At 41.0% G+C, this 19227-nt stretch overlaps 1 protein-coding gene across 5 annotated transcripts in view; it reads left to right on the forward strand.

Annotated features, from left to right (window-relative positions):
• Positions 1–19227, forward strand: part of INPP5F (inositol polyphosphate-5-phosphatase F) — a 53677-nt gene that overhangs the window by 22006 nt on the left and 12444 nt on the right. For 3 of the 5 annotated variants that reach the window (XM_044440048.1, XM_044440058.1, XM_044440083.1), the window contains 7 exons: positions 8033–8169; positions 9576–9704; positions 11635–11802; positions 12023–12079; positions 12917–13115; positions 17298–17477; positions 18911–18978. In XM_044440048.1, coding sequence (XP_044295983.1) covers positions 8033–8169; positions 9576–9704; positions 11635–11802; positions 12023–12079; positions 12917–13115; positions 17298–17477; positions 18911–18978 — 938 coding nt within the window. Of the gene's footprint in view, positions 1–6802; positions 6977–8032; positions 8170–9575; positions 9705–11634; positions 11803–12022; positions 12080–12916; positions 13116–17297; positions 17478–18910; positions 18979–19227 lie in introns of those variants that run through there. The other 2 variants (XM_044440066.1, XM_044440074.1) reach the window with 2 other exon arrangements.

The raw sequence follows: 19227 nt of genomic DNA on the forward strand, positions 1-19227 counted from the left end.
TAGGGAGAGTGAGACAGGATGCACTGGATCCTGCCATACCAGCTGGAAGACCAGGGGAGAACAACTCATGGTATGCCTCATTGTCAGGTACCTCATGGATTGTTTCACAAACAATCCACACTGTGTAGCTTATTTATTCACAAGGTGGATTGTCCTGTCAGGGTAGGGCCATTAGAATGAATAGACCTTAAGTTAGTCAAGGGTCTTCATTGAGTAGGATTAACACTTGACACAACCCTTAGTTTTCTCTGGTCAAGTAGCTGAGGGTGTCACCTGGTCTAACACTCTGTCATTGCATTGAAGTGCACAAATCTTGAAAGAAAAGCTAAACCATTTCTGAGTTGGTAGCAGTCAATTACAGGTAAGTTACAATGTGTAAGGTAAATGTATCTGGGCAATTAAGTTTGCATTTTAATGTTGGTGTGGTGGGACTGAATAGTGTTATATACTGGATTGCATGTATTTCCTACAGTGGGAATATCCTATGAGTCTGGATCCAAGCTATTTTATTTTATTTTATTTTATTTTATTTTATTTTATTTTATTTTATTTTATTCAGCATAGAGGTCCTGTGCTTATTTCCTTCTTTCCCTGAAATGAAGCCACTGTTGCTAACAGCTGAAGCAAATATAATACTAGCATAGAATCATGCATTAGCTTTGCTGTATCATAGCATTCTGCAAGTAAAGGTTCTGTGCCAGTTGTTAATTTTGACTTTCTAATCTTTTGGGTTCCTGTTGCCCTCACATCTATATCTGCAGATAATTTGTGTTATGCAGATAATAAAGCTCATTAGAAAATAAAAAAGGTTGACTCATACTGCTGAACCTGAATTTGGCTGGACTTCCCTTTATAGCACGAAGTGGCTTTTTTACCCTATATTGCATATTTGTTGTAATAAAGATGAATTAGAGATACTTGCTGTGATCTTTGGACTGTATTTACAGATTGAGTTGTATTGCTGAAAAGCTGTTGCTGGTTCTTCAGTAGTCCTGAAGAATCCTGAACTTGCCCTATTCCATGCTCTTGCATAACTGTATTTCAGATTCTCTCAATCTTTATAACTCCCCAAGATGGAATGCCCTTTACACTTACGGGCAGTGATCTGCCTATCTTTGCATGGACTAGGGCACTTATACCCATGCTGCCAACCAGCCAGGAAAAAACTGGATGAACTTGTTTTCTTTCCCTTTTGACCATTGTTGGCTAAGCAATTGAGAGAACTGTGTGCTTTCATGTTGTACCAAATCATTGGAAAGACTGATTCTTTTCTGCCTAACTTCTTCGTATTATAAAGTCATGATGCAAGGAGGTGTTCATTAGCTGTGACCGTTTAAAGGTTTGCTGCTTGGGAGAGGAGGTAGTGGCTGGCTCACACAGTGAGAAGAAGACTGTGGCTCTGGCAGCGAGCAGAGAAGAGGTGGCTTTGGGACAGGCAGGCAGTGATCACTTTACAGGCTAAAACAGCAGAAGCAAGTAGGCATTATACTAATGGGCAGTTCTCTTGAAGAGCTAGACAGGTGCCCCCAACTTCTCACATAGTGCCCCCTTTCCATCCCAAGGTGGGTATGTTGTTGTCGTTGTTGTTAGTCAGGGAGCAGAGATAAGGGGCAATGAGCAAGAGCTGCTTAACCATAAAACCACACTCTGCCAGGATCCCATTTTGAGAATAAGACAAAGTGAGAGCAAAGACTTAGATTTCATCTTTATTCCAAGAAGATGAGAGAGTCTTTGTGTTGTAGCTATGCTTAATTCCTTGATTATGCAGTGCACGTGTTTTTGATTGCAGCTTTCATTTGTAGCTTAATTTTCCTGAGTTAGGTGATTTGCATAAGCATTATTTCCTATTTCCTGATTGTATCCCAGCTGGCAGGATTGTGTGGTCAAATCACAATTGTGTGATTGTGTAGCCTTATGTGCAGATGATATTGGTTAATTGAAGAAGTGGGTCCACATTTCTTCAAAGTTCAAATTCTAACTGACCCACTTTTTAATCCACAACTGCTTTCTAGTAGTGAGCTGGGAAGTCAAATTCCACCATGATAATGGTGGTGAGAGCCAGTGTGGTGTAGTGGTTAAGAACATGGGACTGGGACTCAGGCGATCTGGGTTCTAGTCCCCGCTCAGCCATGGAGCCAGCTGAGTGACTTTGGGCCAGTTACAGACTCTCAGCCCAACCTACCTCACAGGGTTGCTGTTGTGGGGATAAGATGGAGGAGGAGATGTAAGCTGCCTTGAGCCCTTTGTAGGAAAAAGGCAGGATATAAATCGAAAAATAAATAAATAAATGTTATGTGAATCAGTTATGTGAATTTTCAAAAAAAAAATCAGTTTGATCAGACTGAATGAAATTAGACCTCAGATGTACTTTGGTTAATGACTGTATGGGATCATATTTTATTTTTAAATTGACTTAATAGCATTATACTTTTTTTCTTGTTAGTTTTTAAGGTTTGTCAAGCATATAATTCTCCTACTAGGAAACTTTTGTAATAAATGAGGAATGAATGATGGACTTTTAAAGGAGCAGGAGTCCTACAGGATACAGAGGTCTAATAACTTCTTTGTGTCATGTGTATCCATAGACGAAAGTCTGCTACTCAGATGCAAGGATTTTTTTTTATTATTTTGGAGGTAGAACACTCTGTCCAAAGCTATATGCCTTTCTCCCCTTCTCAAATTTCATGATAAAATCAGATGTTTGCCATGAAAGATCCTTCATTACAACTTCAGTTATGTACTCACTTGTACTGTCACTCACTTGTGAGTAAGATCCATTGTACTCATTGCGATATATTGCTGAGTATATTTAGGACTGCAGTTTAGAATTATGGTTCAGTGTAACTCCAGAAATTCTATCAAAATTGAGTGACGTTCTCTGTTTTAAAAGCACTGTTTTCCAGTTAAAGTATTTCCTAATTTCTGTCATGGTTATAAATAGGGAAGGGTGAACTAGTGATGCTCATATTTGCCCCGTTTCTCTGAACATCAGCTCAATGTTCATCTTTCCACAAGTGTTTGTGATCACTGTTCGATTGTCATTTCCACATTGAAGGGGAAAATGTGCACTTTTTGCATGTATTTTCCAAGTTGTGAAACTTTACCCAAGGATCTGTTTGTGAAATGGCACCATTTTAAAAGTTTACAGCTATGAACTGTTCGTTTGATTTAAAAAAGTACATTGTTTGCACGGGCTGAACAATTTGCAAATGTGTTTGGAGGGCACATTCTCTTGTACACATCTGCATTTGGGGTAACAAACAGAGCTTGTTTGACTCACATCCTTCTTCTCCATCCCATAATATAAATGTTGATTCCCTACAGTCATGCAAGACTGCAGTCCAGTTTATTCCTACACTTAAGTCGGAATAAACTTCATTGAGTTCAGTTGAACTTATTTCTGAGTAAGCATCCTTAGGGTCATGGTGTAAACACTGAGCATTTATTAGATAGGCTATGATACATTTTTTGCATTTCTGTTTGCAGGTTAATTAAGCTTAGCATTTTTATTTATTTATTTAAAACATTTCTGTGCCGCCCCCATTGCAACAAAGCCTCAGGGCAGCTCACAACATCCATAAAATAAACATAAAAATACAATCAATAATTTAAAAACTGGTACCATCTCGGCTATATATATTAAAATCTATAAATACAATAATAATAAATTAACAGTTAAAATAACTTTTAAATAAAAAGGTCTTCACCTGGCGCTGAAAAGCAAATAATGATGGCGCCAGGTGGACCTCTCTGGGGAGCGCATTCCATAGGTGGGGCGCCACTGCAGAAAAGGCCCCCCTCCGAGTACTCACCCTCCTAATATCCTTCATGGAGGGTTCCAGGAGAAGGGCATCCACTGCCGAACGTAGGGGGCGGGCGAGCATATATGGACACAGATGTTCCTTTAGATAACCAGGTCCCAAGCTGTTAAGGGCTTTATAGGTGATAACCAACAACTTGAATTGAGCCCGGGCTTCAATAGGGAAGCCAGTGAGGCTGACGGAGAACTGGGGTTATATGAGAACAACGCCCAGTCCCCGTCAGCAACCTGGCAGCTCTATTTTGCACCGATTGCAGTATCTGGACCGTCTTCAAGGGTAGCCCCACGTAGAGTGCGTTACAGAAATCTAGTCGGGAAGTTACCAACGCGTGGGTCACTGTCACCAGGCAGTCTTTCTCCAGATAGGGATGCAGCTGATGGATCAGCCGAAGCTGAAGGAAGGCGCTCCTCGCCACCGCCATCACCTGAGCTTCTAACGACAGCTCAGGGTCGAGGAGCACTCCCAAACTGCGAACCCTGTCCCTCAGAGGGAGTGCAACCCCATTTAGGACAAGGCCCAAGTCCCCCACCCCGAAGCCCGAACCACCCACCAACAGGACCTCCGTCTTGTCTGGATTGGATTTTGAAGCACTCAGCCCTGCCTTTTATGGTTCTTTTACAGAATCAGAAATTAAAATATTACCACTGGTAATAAAATATAATAAAAAAGCAGAAAATTAAAACAATACAAAGCAGATGTAAGCAATAAAACAAATCCTAAAAGGCTATACCTAAAATAGCCCCCAATCCAAAGTGCTGCAGTAACATATACATGTAATTTATTTTGTGACAACCTGCCCCAAATTTAGGACACTTGTCAGATTTAATATACGTGTATAAAACTGTAGTGTCTGATACATCTTAGGGAGTCCCCAAAGAAGGAGGTTATCTGAAATATTAGGAATGCTTGCACAAACTAAAAGGGAGCTTGTATGATCTTGTAATCTCTCCCTCCCTCCCTCCCTCCCTCCCTCCCTCCCTCCCTCCTCTTTTGCCTACTTCTGATGTTTCCTTGTTGGCTTAACTAAAATGTGTTCACTGAACTAGATCATTTTGAATTGCTCATTTAAAAAGGGCAATGATGGTTCCATGTTTTGTGACAATAGAGCAAACCCACAAAGCCTTACAATAATATATCTTGGAGGTAAATGGCTATGATTAGATATGACTTCTCAAGGAGTTGCTGCAGTTGGCATGTAGTTAGAATTAAATACTTTTTTAAACAAAAGGAAATACAAGATTTTTCTTGCAAGTAAAACATTCCTGTAGTATTCCCTCTGGAGCAACTGTTTATGTAAAATTGGCTTCCTGTTTTTTAAACTTCATTTTTTTTAAAAAAAATTTTGTATCCATTTGATGCACTCCCTTTATAATATAAAAGCCAGTTCTACCTTCTCTTGTCTGGAGGACTTTTAAAGCTTGCTTGTTTATGACAGGGGTATTCATAGTGGTAAAATGGTATGCCATGAGTGTATACTTCCTTTGCATACTCCCACTTGTGATGTAGTCTTATCCCAATTGTATTTCAGTGCAGCTTCAGTCAATGCAGCATGCTAGAAAAAGCTGAAACTTAGTGCTAGATTTTAATTTAACATTGTGTAAGACAGCATTTCAATTTGTGAAACAGTAGCCTTTCATTTGTTGCCTGAAAGAGTGGGTTAGTCACTGTCTCTTTCTTAAATTTTGACTCGGCTTCCTTGTATGGTGTCCTTCATATTCCTAGGATTGTAGTTTCCATTAGTCCAAGCCCAGCATGACTGATAATAGTGCAAGTTTCATGCAAATGTTCCGAGAGTGGATCTTCTATAGTGTCATTTAAAATTAGAGCAGCTTTGCCCGTCCAGGTGCCCTCTGTAGCCTATACATCTGGACACCTGGTTGGGATAGGCTAAGCTAGAGATGAGTGTGTTAAGAAATACAAACTATATCAAAGAACACAAATTATCTGTTTAGAGATCAATTTGCTTACCTTGCTTTGTTTTAGCAAAATTTGGCACTTCTGGGGGAAAGGGTTATGGTGGTTGGAAGCAACAGATGTGGGAGAAAAGGAGTGGGAAATAAACAGTGAAGGGGACTGGGAACCATGAATATGTACAGTCCTGTTTCATGAGTATAGGCTATTGTTTATTTCCTGGTTCTGTTGGGCATTGCTTGTACTGCTCAAGGCAGCTTGCCTCTGTAATCAAAAGTGTCTGGCAAATATCAAAAGTAATTGGGTAATACCATACGAATGCCATCTTTAGCTCAGTTCTTTTAATATTATTTTCCGTGTGCTACCTTTTTAGTTTCTGGGCAGATCTGTTTCAAACTTTGGGAGATTATGCCACACTGCATTGCAATTTCAAAATTCTGATTTTAGATCTTGAAACATTGTGCACATGTGCATGTGTAAGAAGCAACAAGAAATGCTTTTTCAGACAAAATAGGAATGTAATGCAGTGTTGGTCTGAATGGTCAAACTTGAAGAGAAAGATTTTTGAAATAACTTACAGTAGGCATTTTGATACCAGAGGAACTATTTGCATGTTATCCAGAATGCTAAAAAACAAAGCTTTGCGTAGCTATTCTTTAGCTTAGTTGTAATGCAGTTTCTGAATTGCTATCAATCTGTGCTTGTATAGTTTTTTTTATTACATGTGTACTTTTTATATCTTTATAACCAGGGGAGGGGGGATTGTGAAGTCAAATAGCAAAGTTGTCATTATTTTACCAAATGTTTCCATTGTAAACGTATTATTAACAGTGGCCTTCCTTTAAGGTGAAGCTACAGATGATGGGGCCATATCCTTTTGTTTAAATATAGATCTGCTTCCAATCACTTTTAAAGATCTGTTTGAGTGCTCAATCATATGAGAGTGAATGGGTGCTGGGAGTTGATCCCTTCCCTATTCCATTGCTTGAACTTTTCATCCCACCAGGGGAAAAGTCTCTCAGGACTGTGTTATGCTGCCGCACTCTCTGACGGACTGCTTTTCTTCTTAGACAACGTTCCTCTCCCTCCTGTTTGCTACAGGATAAGGGAGGCTTCTGTTTAAGCAACCAAGATTGACCATCATAATGAGTATGGAAGTTCCAGATGCGTCTTCAAACTGCTTATGTTACTTGTGATTTCTTCATTGTACAAGAAATACAAGAGAGACTGTGAAAGGGCTCATGGTAAATGGAAGCAGGCACTTATTCAGTCAAAATGTATGCTTCCCCACCTCCCACTGTTACCCCTCCTTTCCTATTCCATTCTGTTCAGGAGGGTCCTGCAACCATTGAGAAGGGATTTTCAGAGCATGGAGGGACTGCGAAGGGAAGTAGAAAGCAGGAAAGCCCCATTCTGGCAGCTTGAAATAGATATGAGAAGTGTGTGTGCATGTGTGTAGTGGGCTGGGAGTGTATGTTCCTAGTGTGGGGGGCATTTGAAGCTTGTTTACATTTAGCCAGTTTTGAAGCAAACCTGGTGAAATTAAAGTTTGTAATAATCTTTGCAGAGCTACTTGGTCTGCCTCTGTACCTAAATAATGCACAACCAGCAGTCTCTTTCTATAAATAGAGATAAATGTACTTGCTTACCAGAGGTGCTCAGGAGCAAATATTTGGCAATGAACTTATGATTTAATTCCTTCAGTTGTCAAACCTAAGCTATTAGCAATGAGTTAAAAATATGATGCCCACCCATTTGAAAAGGAAAGCCAGGAAAGCACTGTTTTTTGGATATAATAAGTTTAGTTGTGTTCTTTCTCCTATTTAGGCTCTGCCTTATGCATCCTTACTGACTTAATAGTCTCTCCACACCCCCACATATTTTGTTGTTGAATAACGCACATGGTAAAGCAAGTACATACATGAGTGTGTTGGGGCTGAGAGAAACTATCTTAGTTATGAAAATAATGTTGCTGTCCTTCCTGGAGAGAGTGCTTTCTGTTAGAAGAGCCAGGTTTTCTGGAAGGTTTTTTAAGGATTACTGAGTGGGGCAGCACTTCATGATGAGGTGTGCCTGTTTTCCCTCCAGCGGCAGTACGGAGAGGGCAGGCTTTGAATACTGTGTTCAGACTACTCGTTTGCAATTCTATAACCTTGGTTTCCACACCAGTAGCAGGATTTCTTTCCCTGCTGGAAAACTAGCTGAGACTCCAATGCAGAGGAAAGCTGGTGTGAAAGGTTGCTGTTAACTTTGTTTGAATTACAGATGTTTGCAGACTAATACTTTTGGGTTTCTTATAGATTTGCCTTGGTGGCTGCTTTTGATTCGCCAAAAAGTAGTGGTTGGCAAGCTTCCAGGAGATCATGAAGTATGTAAAATAACAAAGATTGCAGCAATACCACTCTCTGAAGCAGAACCTCAGGATCTGGAGCTGGAGGTAAGGGTAAAGCTCCAGAGTCCTCCCACCCCATTGTTAAATGACTAACTTATATTATTTGTATTGTGGAAATGTGTTGTACCAAAAGCTGTGGATTTTACACACAATGTTAAAACACAAGATTAGAATGTGAATAATATCATCTTGGGATAAAAGTACCAACGATGAGACATGACTGAATTTGTTAACCATTGAAATTCTTCCTGTGCTGGGATAGATCTATATTTGACCCATTAAGGCAGAAGAAGGCAACCACTTTTGTTCCAGGGGCTGGATAACCCAACTGGACCAAGCCTCCAGGCCAGATGATGTCAATGCTATAAGGGCCCACCTTGAAACTCTCCCCATAATGTCACACCACTCATTTTTATTTTAATAGCTTTTATCTCCATGCAAAGAGAAAGTGTCTTACTATGTGGGAAATCACTTGGGTAGGGGTGGGCAGAGGTTGGGGGGCCTTGGTGAGCTTTCATTAAGGCAATTCTCATATTAGCCTTTATTCAGTCGCTATTTAAAGCAGCCTTCTCCAACCTGGTGGCCTTCATGGAGCACAACCCCCAGAATTCTCATCCAGCAGGGCCATTGTCTAGGAATTCTAGGTGTTGCAGTCCAAACGTGTCTGGAAGGCACAAGGTTGGGGAAGGCTGACTTCCCTAAGTCAGTGTAGATAATCCTAGGCAGTAGTGTGGCAACTGAACGATGAATAGATGCAGAAATTAGTTATGAGACATCTGGGAAAATCCTCACTGTGTTGCCATTTTTAACATTATTTATTAAAAAAATTTAAAAAATTACTGTTATTCCATGTCCATTGATGTTGTATTTAAGTATCTCATGCTAAGTTTCATGACAGCTCCCTGCTGTGATTCATTTGTACAGATAAACATAATTTTGTTCATTGTTATTCCACTTTCACCCACATAAACCTACCTATCAGTTAAGATTCTTGTCAGGGGTGCTCTTTGGGTGTCCTAACTTTCTGAAGTGATAGAAAGGGCTACTATAAAAGGGCCTTTTATGCAGTGGCAGCAGATTCCTCCTCTCCAGGATACCTTCATTATTATCTTGTAGGTACTAGTCTGTCCTGTTTTGTTGAGCATTTGATGGACTTTCTGTGCCATCTTGTCCATTTTTGAGTGATTGATTTTTTTAAAGTGCTAGATCGCTGCACTTGGTTATTATCTTCTACCTGTACTGAATTTTCAGTTTATTTTTCATTGGTAATTGTCTCTGTTAACTGATTTGAGGCATATCTGTTTTCAGATTAACTTTCACCTTCATCTGCTTATACTTTATAAAGTAATTTGTTATTTCTTTAAGCCTCCCATTGAATCTATCTTTGTTTTATACTTTATATAGTTATTTACTTTTTCTTTAAACATGTTGTTAAATACATTGTTTTGCAGCTCTGTAAAAAACATCATTTTGGAATATACAAGCCAGAGAAGATAACACAGTCTCCAGATGACTCTAAATTTCTGCTCAAGACCTTCACTCAGATTAAATCGAATGTTTCTGCTTCTAGTAAAAAGAAGGTATGGAATATCTGATGGCTTTCAAAGGGTTGCAGAGTGGTTATATAGTCCATATGCGCATGTGCGCACACACACACACACACACCAATTATGTGCTTCTTTCGAAGAATGACCTCATATGGTTCCCAGGTATTAAAACATGCCACTGTTAAATCCATCCTCCAAAAAAGCATCCCTTTACCAATTTAGCCTCTTCTGGTCACTAATTTCCCTTTTATCCTTTGACTCCAAACTTATGGAGCATACTACTTATTCCCTTCATCTTGATTCTCTTTTGACTCCCTACAGTCTTGCTTCTGGACTTTGGTGACATTTCCATGAGCAAAATTATTTTATGCTCTCTCCTCTCTACCAACTTAATAGGCTTGCATTTCCCTTATTCCACATGATTGTTATGCTAACTTGGATGCAGTAGGTTACTCTTTCCTATTCCCATCATACCCAAGGCTTCTATAACTCTGTTCCTGGCTGCTGTTCTTTTTATTTGTCTAATTCAATTCAGCAGTGAATGGAACCTGCCTGTTTCTCATTCTCTCCTCGGATCCCTCAGGGATCTGTGTTTGACCTTTCATTCTCTCTCTATACACTGACTCATAAAAATTCTATATTTTTCATTACTCAGTAACTGCTCACTAGTGGTGGAAGTGATCTCTACCTGTCTTATTCTTCTCCTCTGCAATTCTTCTAGGCAGCTGATTTTGGCAATCTATCTGTGGTGATTTGGAATTAAGAGGAGAAGAGGCTGGAGTGCTGCTAATATATTTTGTAACTTGGCAGCCTTGATCTTCTTGTTGGCCTCCTGTGACCCCCCCCCCCCTTTTACCCCTTCTCTTAGTTGCTTTTCCTATCTCAGAGAAGCAGCTGGAGTGGTTCTTCCTGTGCTGGCTACAAGGGGTTGGACAGGGTGGGGGTGGGGCTTGAGGGTGAAATCCAAGCACAAATCTCCAGCTCTAAGGTTGGAACTGTTTTTCCAACCTTGCATCTGGGAATCTGAAAAATCAGAGTTAACTTAATGTGCCAGTGGAAACATCTGCTCTTGCAGCCATACTGGTGGAGGGAGGAAGCTTGCAAACCTGAGACTTTCTGGGTCTTATTCCTGGTTTAGTGTTGCGTCCAAACAAGCCCAGTGACTCTCCTGACTTGAAAACTATAACGCAGTGAAAAGTTAATATGATCAGATTTCAGATGTATTCTAGTGTTTGGCACACTCTAGCCCTGCCCATAGCATAACAGGCATGGAACACACCTGATAGCTGGCCCTAGGAAAGAGAACTCTGATGCCTGAAAATACTCTGAGACTGAAAATAGTTGTGTGTGTGTGGGGTGCGGGGAGGGGGCGACCTAGGCTGGAAGATATCCCTGGGGTCTGTAATGGTATGGTAGGCTGCTGCTGCTGAGTTAGTTCCTCTGGATGAAGTGAGGGTAGGTGCCAATCCTTTTAGCATGGTGGCCCCAATGAAAAAGGAGTTTCCTGCATTGTGTAGGGATGGAAGCTCTCTTATTCTATATTCTGCCGCGAGGGGAACCATAGAGAGAAGTTGATAGGTTGGAGACTATGATTTTACATCTTTTCCTCTATTGTTCTCCTGCTCTGCACCTTATTCTGACAGTGGTTCAGTGATATGTTGGCAGCTTCTGTCTTATTAGAATTGTATAAATGAGGATTCTAGGTGCTAGAAGGGGAGAGAGGCTGAGGTTAGGTTTCCTGTCTGGAGCCTTTGGGGGAGGAATGAGATGGTGGAGATGTGTTTGACCAATGTGAATAGGGGAGGGGTTTACAGACATATCAGGCCTAATCATGGCTTTCACCCCACCAAAGTTTCCCAGATTGTCTTGCTGATCTCCCATTAGGTATTACCATCATGCACCTTAATGCCAGCTCAGTGCATCAGTCAGTGCACAACATAAATTCTAACCTGGTGTGTTGCAGGTTAAAGAAAGTAAAGAGAAAGAGAGACTGGAGAGGAGGCTGCTGGAAGAGTTGTTCAAAATGTTTATGGACTCAGATTCTTTTTACTACAGTTTGACTTATGACCTCACAAACTCTGTTCAAAGGCAAAGTGCATGTGAGAAGGCCAATTTACCTCTTTGGAAGAAGGTAATGGCATGTCTTTTGAAAGATTAGCTGTATTTTGAATGTAGCTATGCATGTATGTATCTGATTTTTATTCCTTTAACTGTAAAATTCAAAGACAAATGCTGTTATGCTTGATAAACTCCTAGCTCCAAAATGTGTTCTGATAAAAGTGAATATGCTAGGGAAATCATGCAGTGATTTTGAGGGTAGGAAAGATTTTAAATTGTATTTCCTTTTTTAGGTTGATGACAGATTCTTCTGGAACAAACATATGATTGAAGACCTGCTAAACATTGGTGTGAGTAACGTTTCATATATGTATGTCTTCAGGCCTTCCAAAGCACAATGTTTGAGTCTTCCTCCACCATCAGGAATCTCAGTGTGCTGCCTGTGATAGTTGCAGGCATCAGGTTTAGGTCCTTCAAAAAGCCTTTCTTAGGAGGCTGAGTTCACTCAGCAGGCTACCCAGACAACTGGAAGGAACAGACACAGGCATTCCTTTTAGTTGGGTCACTGGAGTTGGCTGCCTGTGCTTCTGGACTAAGCCTGACTGCTGCTGGATTTGTTCTGTGTTATTTAAATGCAATGCTCCAACTAGGGTTGGGACAACCCTTTTGGACTCCCTTGCTCTAGCATCCAGCAGACTTCCTCTTATGGTTGGCCAAGTCCTGCAAAACAAGCCAAGCCAAGAGAAAGTCTGAATGCCCACAGGTCCCTGTTTGCGCAACTGGAAACCTTTCCCATCAGAAAGAGCTACATGATATGGAGCAGGGTGCCCCAGGTGTGTGAGACTCCATTCTGGGTGACCAACTGTTTCCTTCCTTCCTGCTGTTGCCAATGGCTGTGGGTGAGGAAGAGAAGCACTGCTTGTGTAGAGTGTGGAGCTTGATTCCTGACTAGTGCCCTGTGAATGCTAGGCACACTCATCAGGAAATCAGACTCAGGGCTGCTACAAAGCCATCTGGAGTCTGGGAAGCCGAGCCCAGGAAATTCAACAGATCTTTATTCCCAAACAGATTCCTCCCACATCCTGAATTCAAGCTGTAGAGTAAGAACTCTGTGTACCATTAAAGTTGTATGTCATATACATTTCTCCCCTTGTAAATTGCATTTCCTTACTTTTTTAACTTTGCAGAAACCTGAGGTGAATTCTTGGATTATCCCAATCATCCAGGGATTTGTTCAGATTGAAGAGCTTGTAGTTAATTATAATGAAGCATCTGATGAGGAGAAAAGCAGTCCTGAGACTCCACCTCTAGAGTCTGTGTGTGTGGATGATATTCATCCAAGCTTCCTTGTGGCACTTATCTCACGTCGAAGTCGCCACAGAGCTGGTAAGCACATGTCGTCCAGGTGCATAAGAAATTGAATGTACCTAGCCTGTTAGATGGTCTGAGTAAAGTAACAGAGTGGATAAACCCCAATTCTGTTGGAGGCTTGTGACAAAGAATGCTACATGAGTCCTGTAATGAGGAATAAGGAACACCTATCCTGGTCTTGGACTGTCTAGAGCTTGCTAGGTGAAAGGTGTTGCTAATTTCCTTTAACAAGTCATGCAGGATCTAAGAAAACTTTTCCTTTGTAGGAAAGGGTAAGCTTAATTTCTACTTAAAAGATTTCCACAGTTTGTAGGCCAGGAGTAACTATTTTGCTTTGTGGGCTGTATGAGTTTCCTACATTCAGGTACGGCTGAGTGTAAACATAAGGCGAAATTGAGAGGAGAATGAATAACAAAACACTAGAAAATTCTCTATCACAGTAACTCTTAGTCAGGCATACATTGTTAGGTTCTTGGTAAACTCTTACTTTGGAGAAAACTGCATATGCTCACCAAAAACATCAGCTTAATGCTCTACCATTGTTGTGGGATATTAAAAAGAATTTGAAAGCATCATCATCCCAGTTCTATAAAACTCAAAAACTGAAGCTTTCTGAAAGTTCATAGTATCATATAAAATACAATTAAAAACAGATAACAGTAAATCAACTTAAAATTAAAATACAAAATTTAAAAGCCAGATTTAAAACTGAATCTAAACACTATAATGTCCAACACAAAATAGAATATACAAGACTTGTTAGACAGCTGACATAATGTCCCAGTATACTTTTTAGAGCTGATTACATATCCCATCTTAGAGGACATTCTTAACCTGCTGCTGGAAAGATAGCAGAATTGGCACCAAGTGATCCTCAGTGGGGAGCTTGTTCCATAATTGCAGGGACAGGATTGAGAAGACCCTCCTGTTACACTGACCAGCCTGACAAGGACATTGTGCCCGGACCAGCTCATGACAGTGTTTTCCATCCAATGACTACTGAGACTAATGGCAGCTGCAGTTGCAATAATAGCATTGCCAGAGTTGGCATCTGGCTGTTCCAAATTTGGTTCCTTTGAACCATTGTCTTACAGTTTTCAAAGCAACCATACTATATGAGATGCTGCTGTTTTGACACTTCATTGTTGGACTGTCCTCCCTTTTTTGCAAGAGAGAGGCCTCCCTTCAAAAGTGCTGTTCATGATGGATACAAACTAAAACATTTCAACCCATTCATGGTTCTGTCATATCTTTGAAATCAAAAAATGAAAGTCACATGCTTGTCTGCTATCTGAACAAGCAAAGCTGGGACTTTGAATGAGTATGTTGAATCCCCTTGCCTCCAGGCCTTCCACTGGTGTCAGGAGGGGGGTTAATTCTCACTGCAATTCACTGAAAGCCAGTGTGGTATGGTGGTGCTAGACTGGGGACCTAGGAGATCTGGGTTTTAGTCCCCACCTGGCCACGAAGCTTACTGCGTGAATTTGGCCCAGTCACTCACACTCAGTCTAACCTATCTCACAAGAATGTTATTGTGAGGATAAAATAGAGTAAGCCACCTTGGGTTCCTGATAAGAATATAAAGGCAAAACAAGAGCAGCAGCAACAGCATAATCTATTCCTGGGATGGACGATGAATCAATGGACACCCAGAATGATAAGTATCAGTGACCCATGAGTGGCAGCTGTACAGGAAGTATATCACTTTTGAACAAGTGAGACATACCAATGATACACCTGTGCTGAACTCCAGAGGTTTGAAACCATCCTCCGTCAAGGTTTACCTGGCACCAGTACCATTGTCCCATGTGATGGTGTATGGTTTCTCCATTTTTACACATATGCTGTTCATGAAAGGAGTACAGAATCTACTCCCACACCCCTGATCATTTGTACTGGGTGGAACCAGTTCATAGTCCTGCAGGCTCTTATGAAGCCTTCCTTGAAGCCTCTGGCCACAATTGACTTATACCTCCTCTTGTGGAAGGGGCATTTCTAGTGGTGATCACATCAGCCAGGCGGGTGAATGAAATTTGCTCATGACCCACTTTCCTCATGTTCCAAAGGGAAAACATGGTCCTGTGGATCAATCCAGCATTCCTCCTGAAGGTTGTGTCACCATTCCACATAAAACAGATCACTGTTTTGCCAGCATTCTTTCCAGTGTCATTAAACACAGTAGACTCAGCCCTGTATGCAGGGACATCTGCAGGGTGCTAGCTTTCTATCGGTCCCAAAGATTCTTTGTTTGTTTGAGAGATCCAGGGGAGAGCCAGTTAGCCCCTCAGCTGCTAGGGCTCGGGGTTGTCAAAACCACGTTGACCTACCAGTTATTCAGATGGCAGCTTCTTGAACAGGGCACTGTATGCCAGTATCCCACTGCAGAACTTCTGCAGAACAGCGGTGTGGTCCATTCAGTTGACCTTCATCCAGCACTACCAGCTCTATTTCTGCTCCAGACAAGATTGCTCCTTCAGTAGAGTGGTCCTCTTGGCATTTCTCCACTGATGACACCTGCCCGTCTCTGACTCGAGGTGAACTTGCTAGTTGCCATATGTGTGATGCACAGAGACCCCAAAGAAGATAGTTCAACTCCATGTTAGTATTGTCAGCTTTGGGACCATAGTTTTCTGTCAGATCCGTATCTAGTTGTCAGAAGTCATCCATTCACCAGCCTTCTCCTCTGGTTCTGAGGCCACAATGTTGATCTCCAGAGAATGTGGAAAAGGGCAGGAATCTCTTCCAGGGGAGAGGAGAGGAGTTTGTGCCAGAATGGGTCTAGCTTGAAAATCTTGACAGCAGGCCCCATGCAGGAACAGAGCCCATATGTTTGAAATGATGGTTACACTCAAAGAATGATAGTTACAGCTAAGCTCCTAACTTTGCTGTTTATCAAGTTGTTTACCTGAAACTGTAATTCTTTAAGCATTCATACAGTTCTCCTAACTGTCTTCACTTTGGTGTTGATTTTGAATTCTCTGTTGGTACAAGAGGCAGTTCTAGTATGTATAGGCATATACTGGGCTGCCGACAGCTATTTTCTTTTGGTTCTAAGGCCTACAATAGACTGTCCTGAGGGGTTTCTGCGTCTTCTATCAGCTCCATCAGGGACATGCACACTGAGGCTGAGGGAGGAGACTTTTTGCCTAACTATTGTCAAAGGTTCCTCAGCTACAGAAGCTTCCTGAAATAGGCTCCATGTAGGTCTAGAGTAAATAATGCCTGGATGATCACTCAGTCTTGGCCTACATCTGAAATTCAGTTCTGCATTCTTTATTGTCTTGGCTTTGTTTGTATATTTCACAAATTCATTTTCCAAGTTTATGGATTTTAATTTTTTGTTCCTTCTGTGTTTGGGGGATAAATTATTCTTTCCAAGCTACAATTCTTAGATGCCTTTGGTATACTTAATAGCTTAAGGGGAAAAACATACTGGTTTGAACCCTAAGCTAACCAAAGGAAAATCATGGAAGGAACATTTCCTGCCCCATCTTCTTGCTGCAGACACCTGTGTTTTCTGAAAAAGTTTATCTCTTGAGCATAGGATGCAGTTGGGCTGCTTGGGAAGAGGAGGCAATGGGAAATTTCCCTTCTGTGAACTTCCTTAAGTTCCTCTGGGTTGAAGCCAATGGTTTTTTAATCAAGAACTACTGAATATACAGAAGCCTTAAATCAAGTGCATATTTCTAAGTGCTTTTTCTTGCTGATGGGCTGTTTTGCAGATATTGCTGCAGTTCCAGCTGCTTACCAGTGCGTGTATTATTTACTGCTGCATACATTAGAAACAGTAATAAAAACAATGTATATATTTGATTTGTTAATGCATCCTAGGGTTAGTTTGCTTATGTTTCTCATAGTGAACATACGCCATTTGTTTTATCAAAATTGCTTGACTTTTATAATTGATTGCATTTGATTCCCTGCAATATTTTGAAATTACAAACTTGATTTTTTTCACCTTAGGACTTCATCCCCTCACCCCCTCGGACAATCTATTGCAAGGCTAATCTAGTAGTAGTTTCTTTATAGAAGTATCTAAATGGAGCAGAAACTCTTGATTTGAGATTTTGATCTCTTTAAGCCGTTATACAAGTAGCATTAAAATTTAGCAATTATGGGAATTATGTGGACAGATTTTGTGTGACATTTTCATTAAAGTCCTGCATATTTCCTGGTAATTTTTTGTTTATTTTCCAGGGATGCGTTACAAGCGAAGAGGGGTTGATAAAAATGGGAATGTGGCAAATTATGTGGAGACTGAGCAATTGATTCATGTCCATAACCACACCCTCTCTTTTGTTCAGACACGAGGCTCTGTGCCTGTTTTCTGGAGTCAGGTTGGTTATAGGTATAATCCACGGCCACGTCTGGACAAATGTAAGTGTTGGCATGTGATATCAGTAGCATGTACTGTTTCTAAAGTGTTCAGTGCGTTTAATCGTTTATTGCTGTCCCTAGCTTCATGCAGCAGTGGTGGCCAGTTTACATGTATTGGGAGAATCTGTCATGGTTCTCATTTCAATGGTTGCTCACTTGTTCCCACATGGTGAAGCTTTTTGACAGTTTAACATCTAGGGAGGCAAGCAGCAGTTATGTGCTGTATATAAATATTGTAAAAACTGAACTATATGGTGAAAATTTTATATATTCTTAGAGTGACATAGAAACAGAGCAAGTCAGAAGGGGCCTCCTGGGCCATCTAGTCTGAGCACTGGTTCCAGCCGGCTCCACTCATGTTATCCCCAACATGTGGCTGTCCAATCTTTCCTTGAACACCCTCACTGATGGGGTCTCAACTAGCTCCCTTGGAAGCCCATTCCATATACTAGGGGTCCTAACTGTCAGGACATACTTCCTGATATCCAGCCTGGTTCCTGAAGCTTTGCCCCATGGGAACACTTCCTGCCCTCCACTGCAGGCTGTAGTCCTCCTCCACATGGCATCCCTTCACATAAGACTCTTCCCTTCTCCAGGCTGAAAAGACCCAGTTCCCTCAATCTCTGTTCATATGTCATCCCTCCCAACCTGGCTACCATTCTTGTGATCTTGTGCTGAACTGATTCTAACCTATGTCTCTCCTATAATGTGGAGCCCAGAACTGGACACAGTACACCAGTTGTGGGAGCATCAGAATTGTGTAGAGCGGTATCAACACCTCCCTAGATCTGGAAGCCATGCTTCTGGCTATGCATCCAAGGGTGGCATTTGCCTTCTTAACTGCCACAAACTGCTAGTTTGCTACTGCCTTTCTCATAAAGCATATCTTGTTAAGTAAAGAAAAACAGCTAAGTTAAATTATTGCATGCATGAAACTGGGGAGTGAGGGAGATCCTAAAGCACCTACAACAATCCTGAGTTTACGTCTTAGAATTTCCTAGTGTACTGCACGGGCACATCTATGCAGGGCTTTTGTTTAGGGGGTCAAATACTTAGTGCCCCTGAGCTTTGCCCTCTCCAGTGATAGTCAGTATGGGTTTGAACAGCAGGCTGGTACTGTAGAGGCCAGTATTTGCTGTAGGACTAGAATCAGATATGATGTTAGCATGTAGTTCTGCATTGCGCTTTTAGACAGATTTCTTCAAAACATTTGGTGTGGTGCTGAACTGCGAACAACATCTTTACTTTCCATGTAAAGATGTCCAGATATATATTTAATTCACTAGAAATTCACTTAACAGTAATTTGCTCTTTTGCTTTAAATGGCTTTCACAGGGTTATGGGCATGCTTTTATCATGATCCTACAGTAGTATTTAGTTACACTTAAATGAGACTGTTACATAACACAATCACAATGGCTCTTGCTTTGCAGGTGAAAAGGAAACTGTGCCTTATTTCTGTAAACATTTTGAAGAACAATTAAAAATATATACAAAACAGGTAAGTTTCCAAATTCTTACAATATTATTTACTAAAAGTTAAAAATATTGTAAGCTTGAGGTGCAGGTTTTCATTTTGAAAACTGGAAATAGTATGATAGTGTCTGATTTCACAATTTACTACTAGTTAACAAAAACATTAGTAGCAATTGACAGTGAGAATGTCTTGGGTATACAACAGTTGTATGCCTTAGAGCATTACAATTACTGCTGCTTGCCAATGTGTGTGGAGGCTTTCTCCCAGCTGTGT

Source organism: Varanus komodoensis, unplaced genomic scaffold (genome assembly GCF_004798865.1).
Source record: "Varanus komodoensis strain SLA01 unplaced genomic scaffold, ASM479886v1 scaffold1, whole genome shotgun sequence".
NCBI lineage: Eukaryota > Metazoa > Chordata > Lepidosauria > Squamata > Varanidae > Varanus > Varanus komodoensis.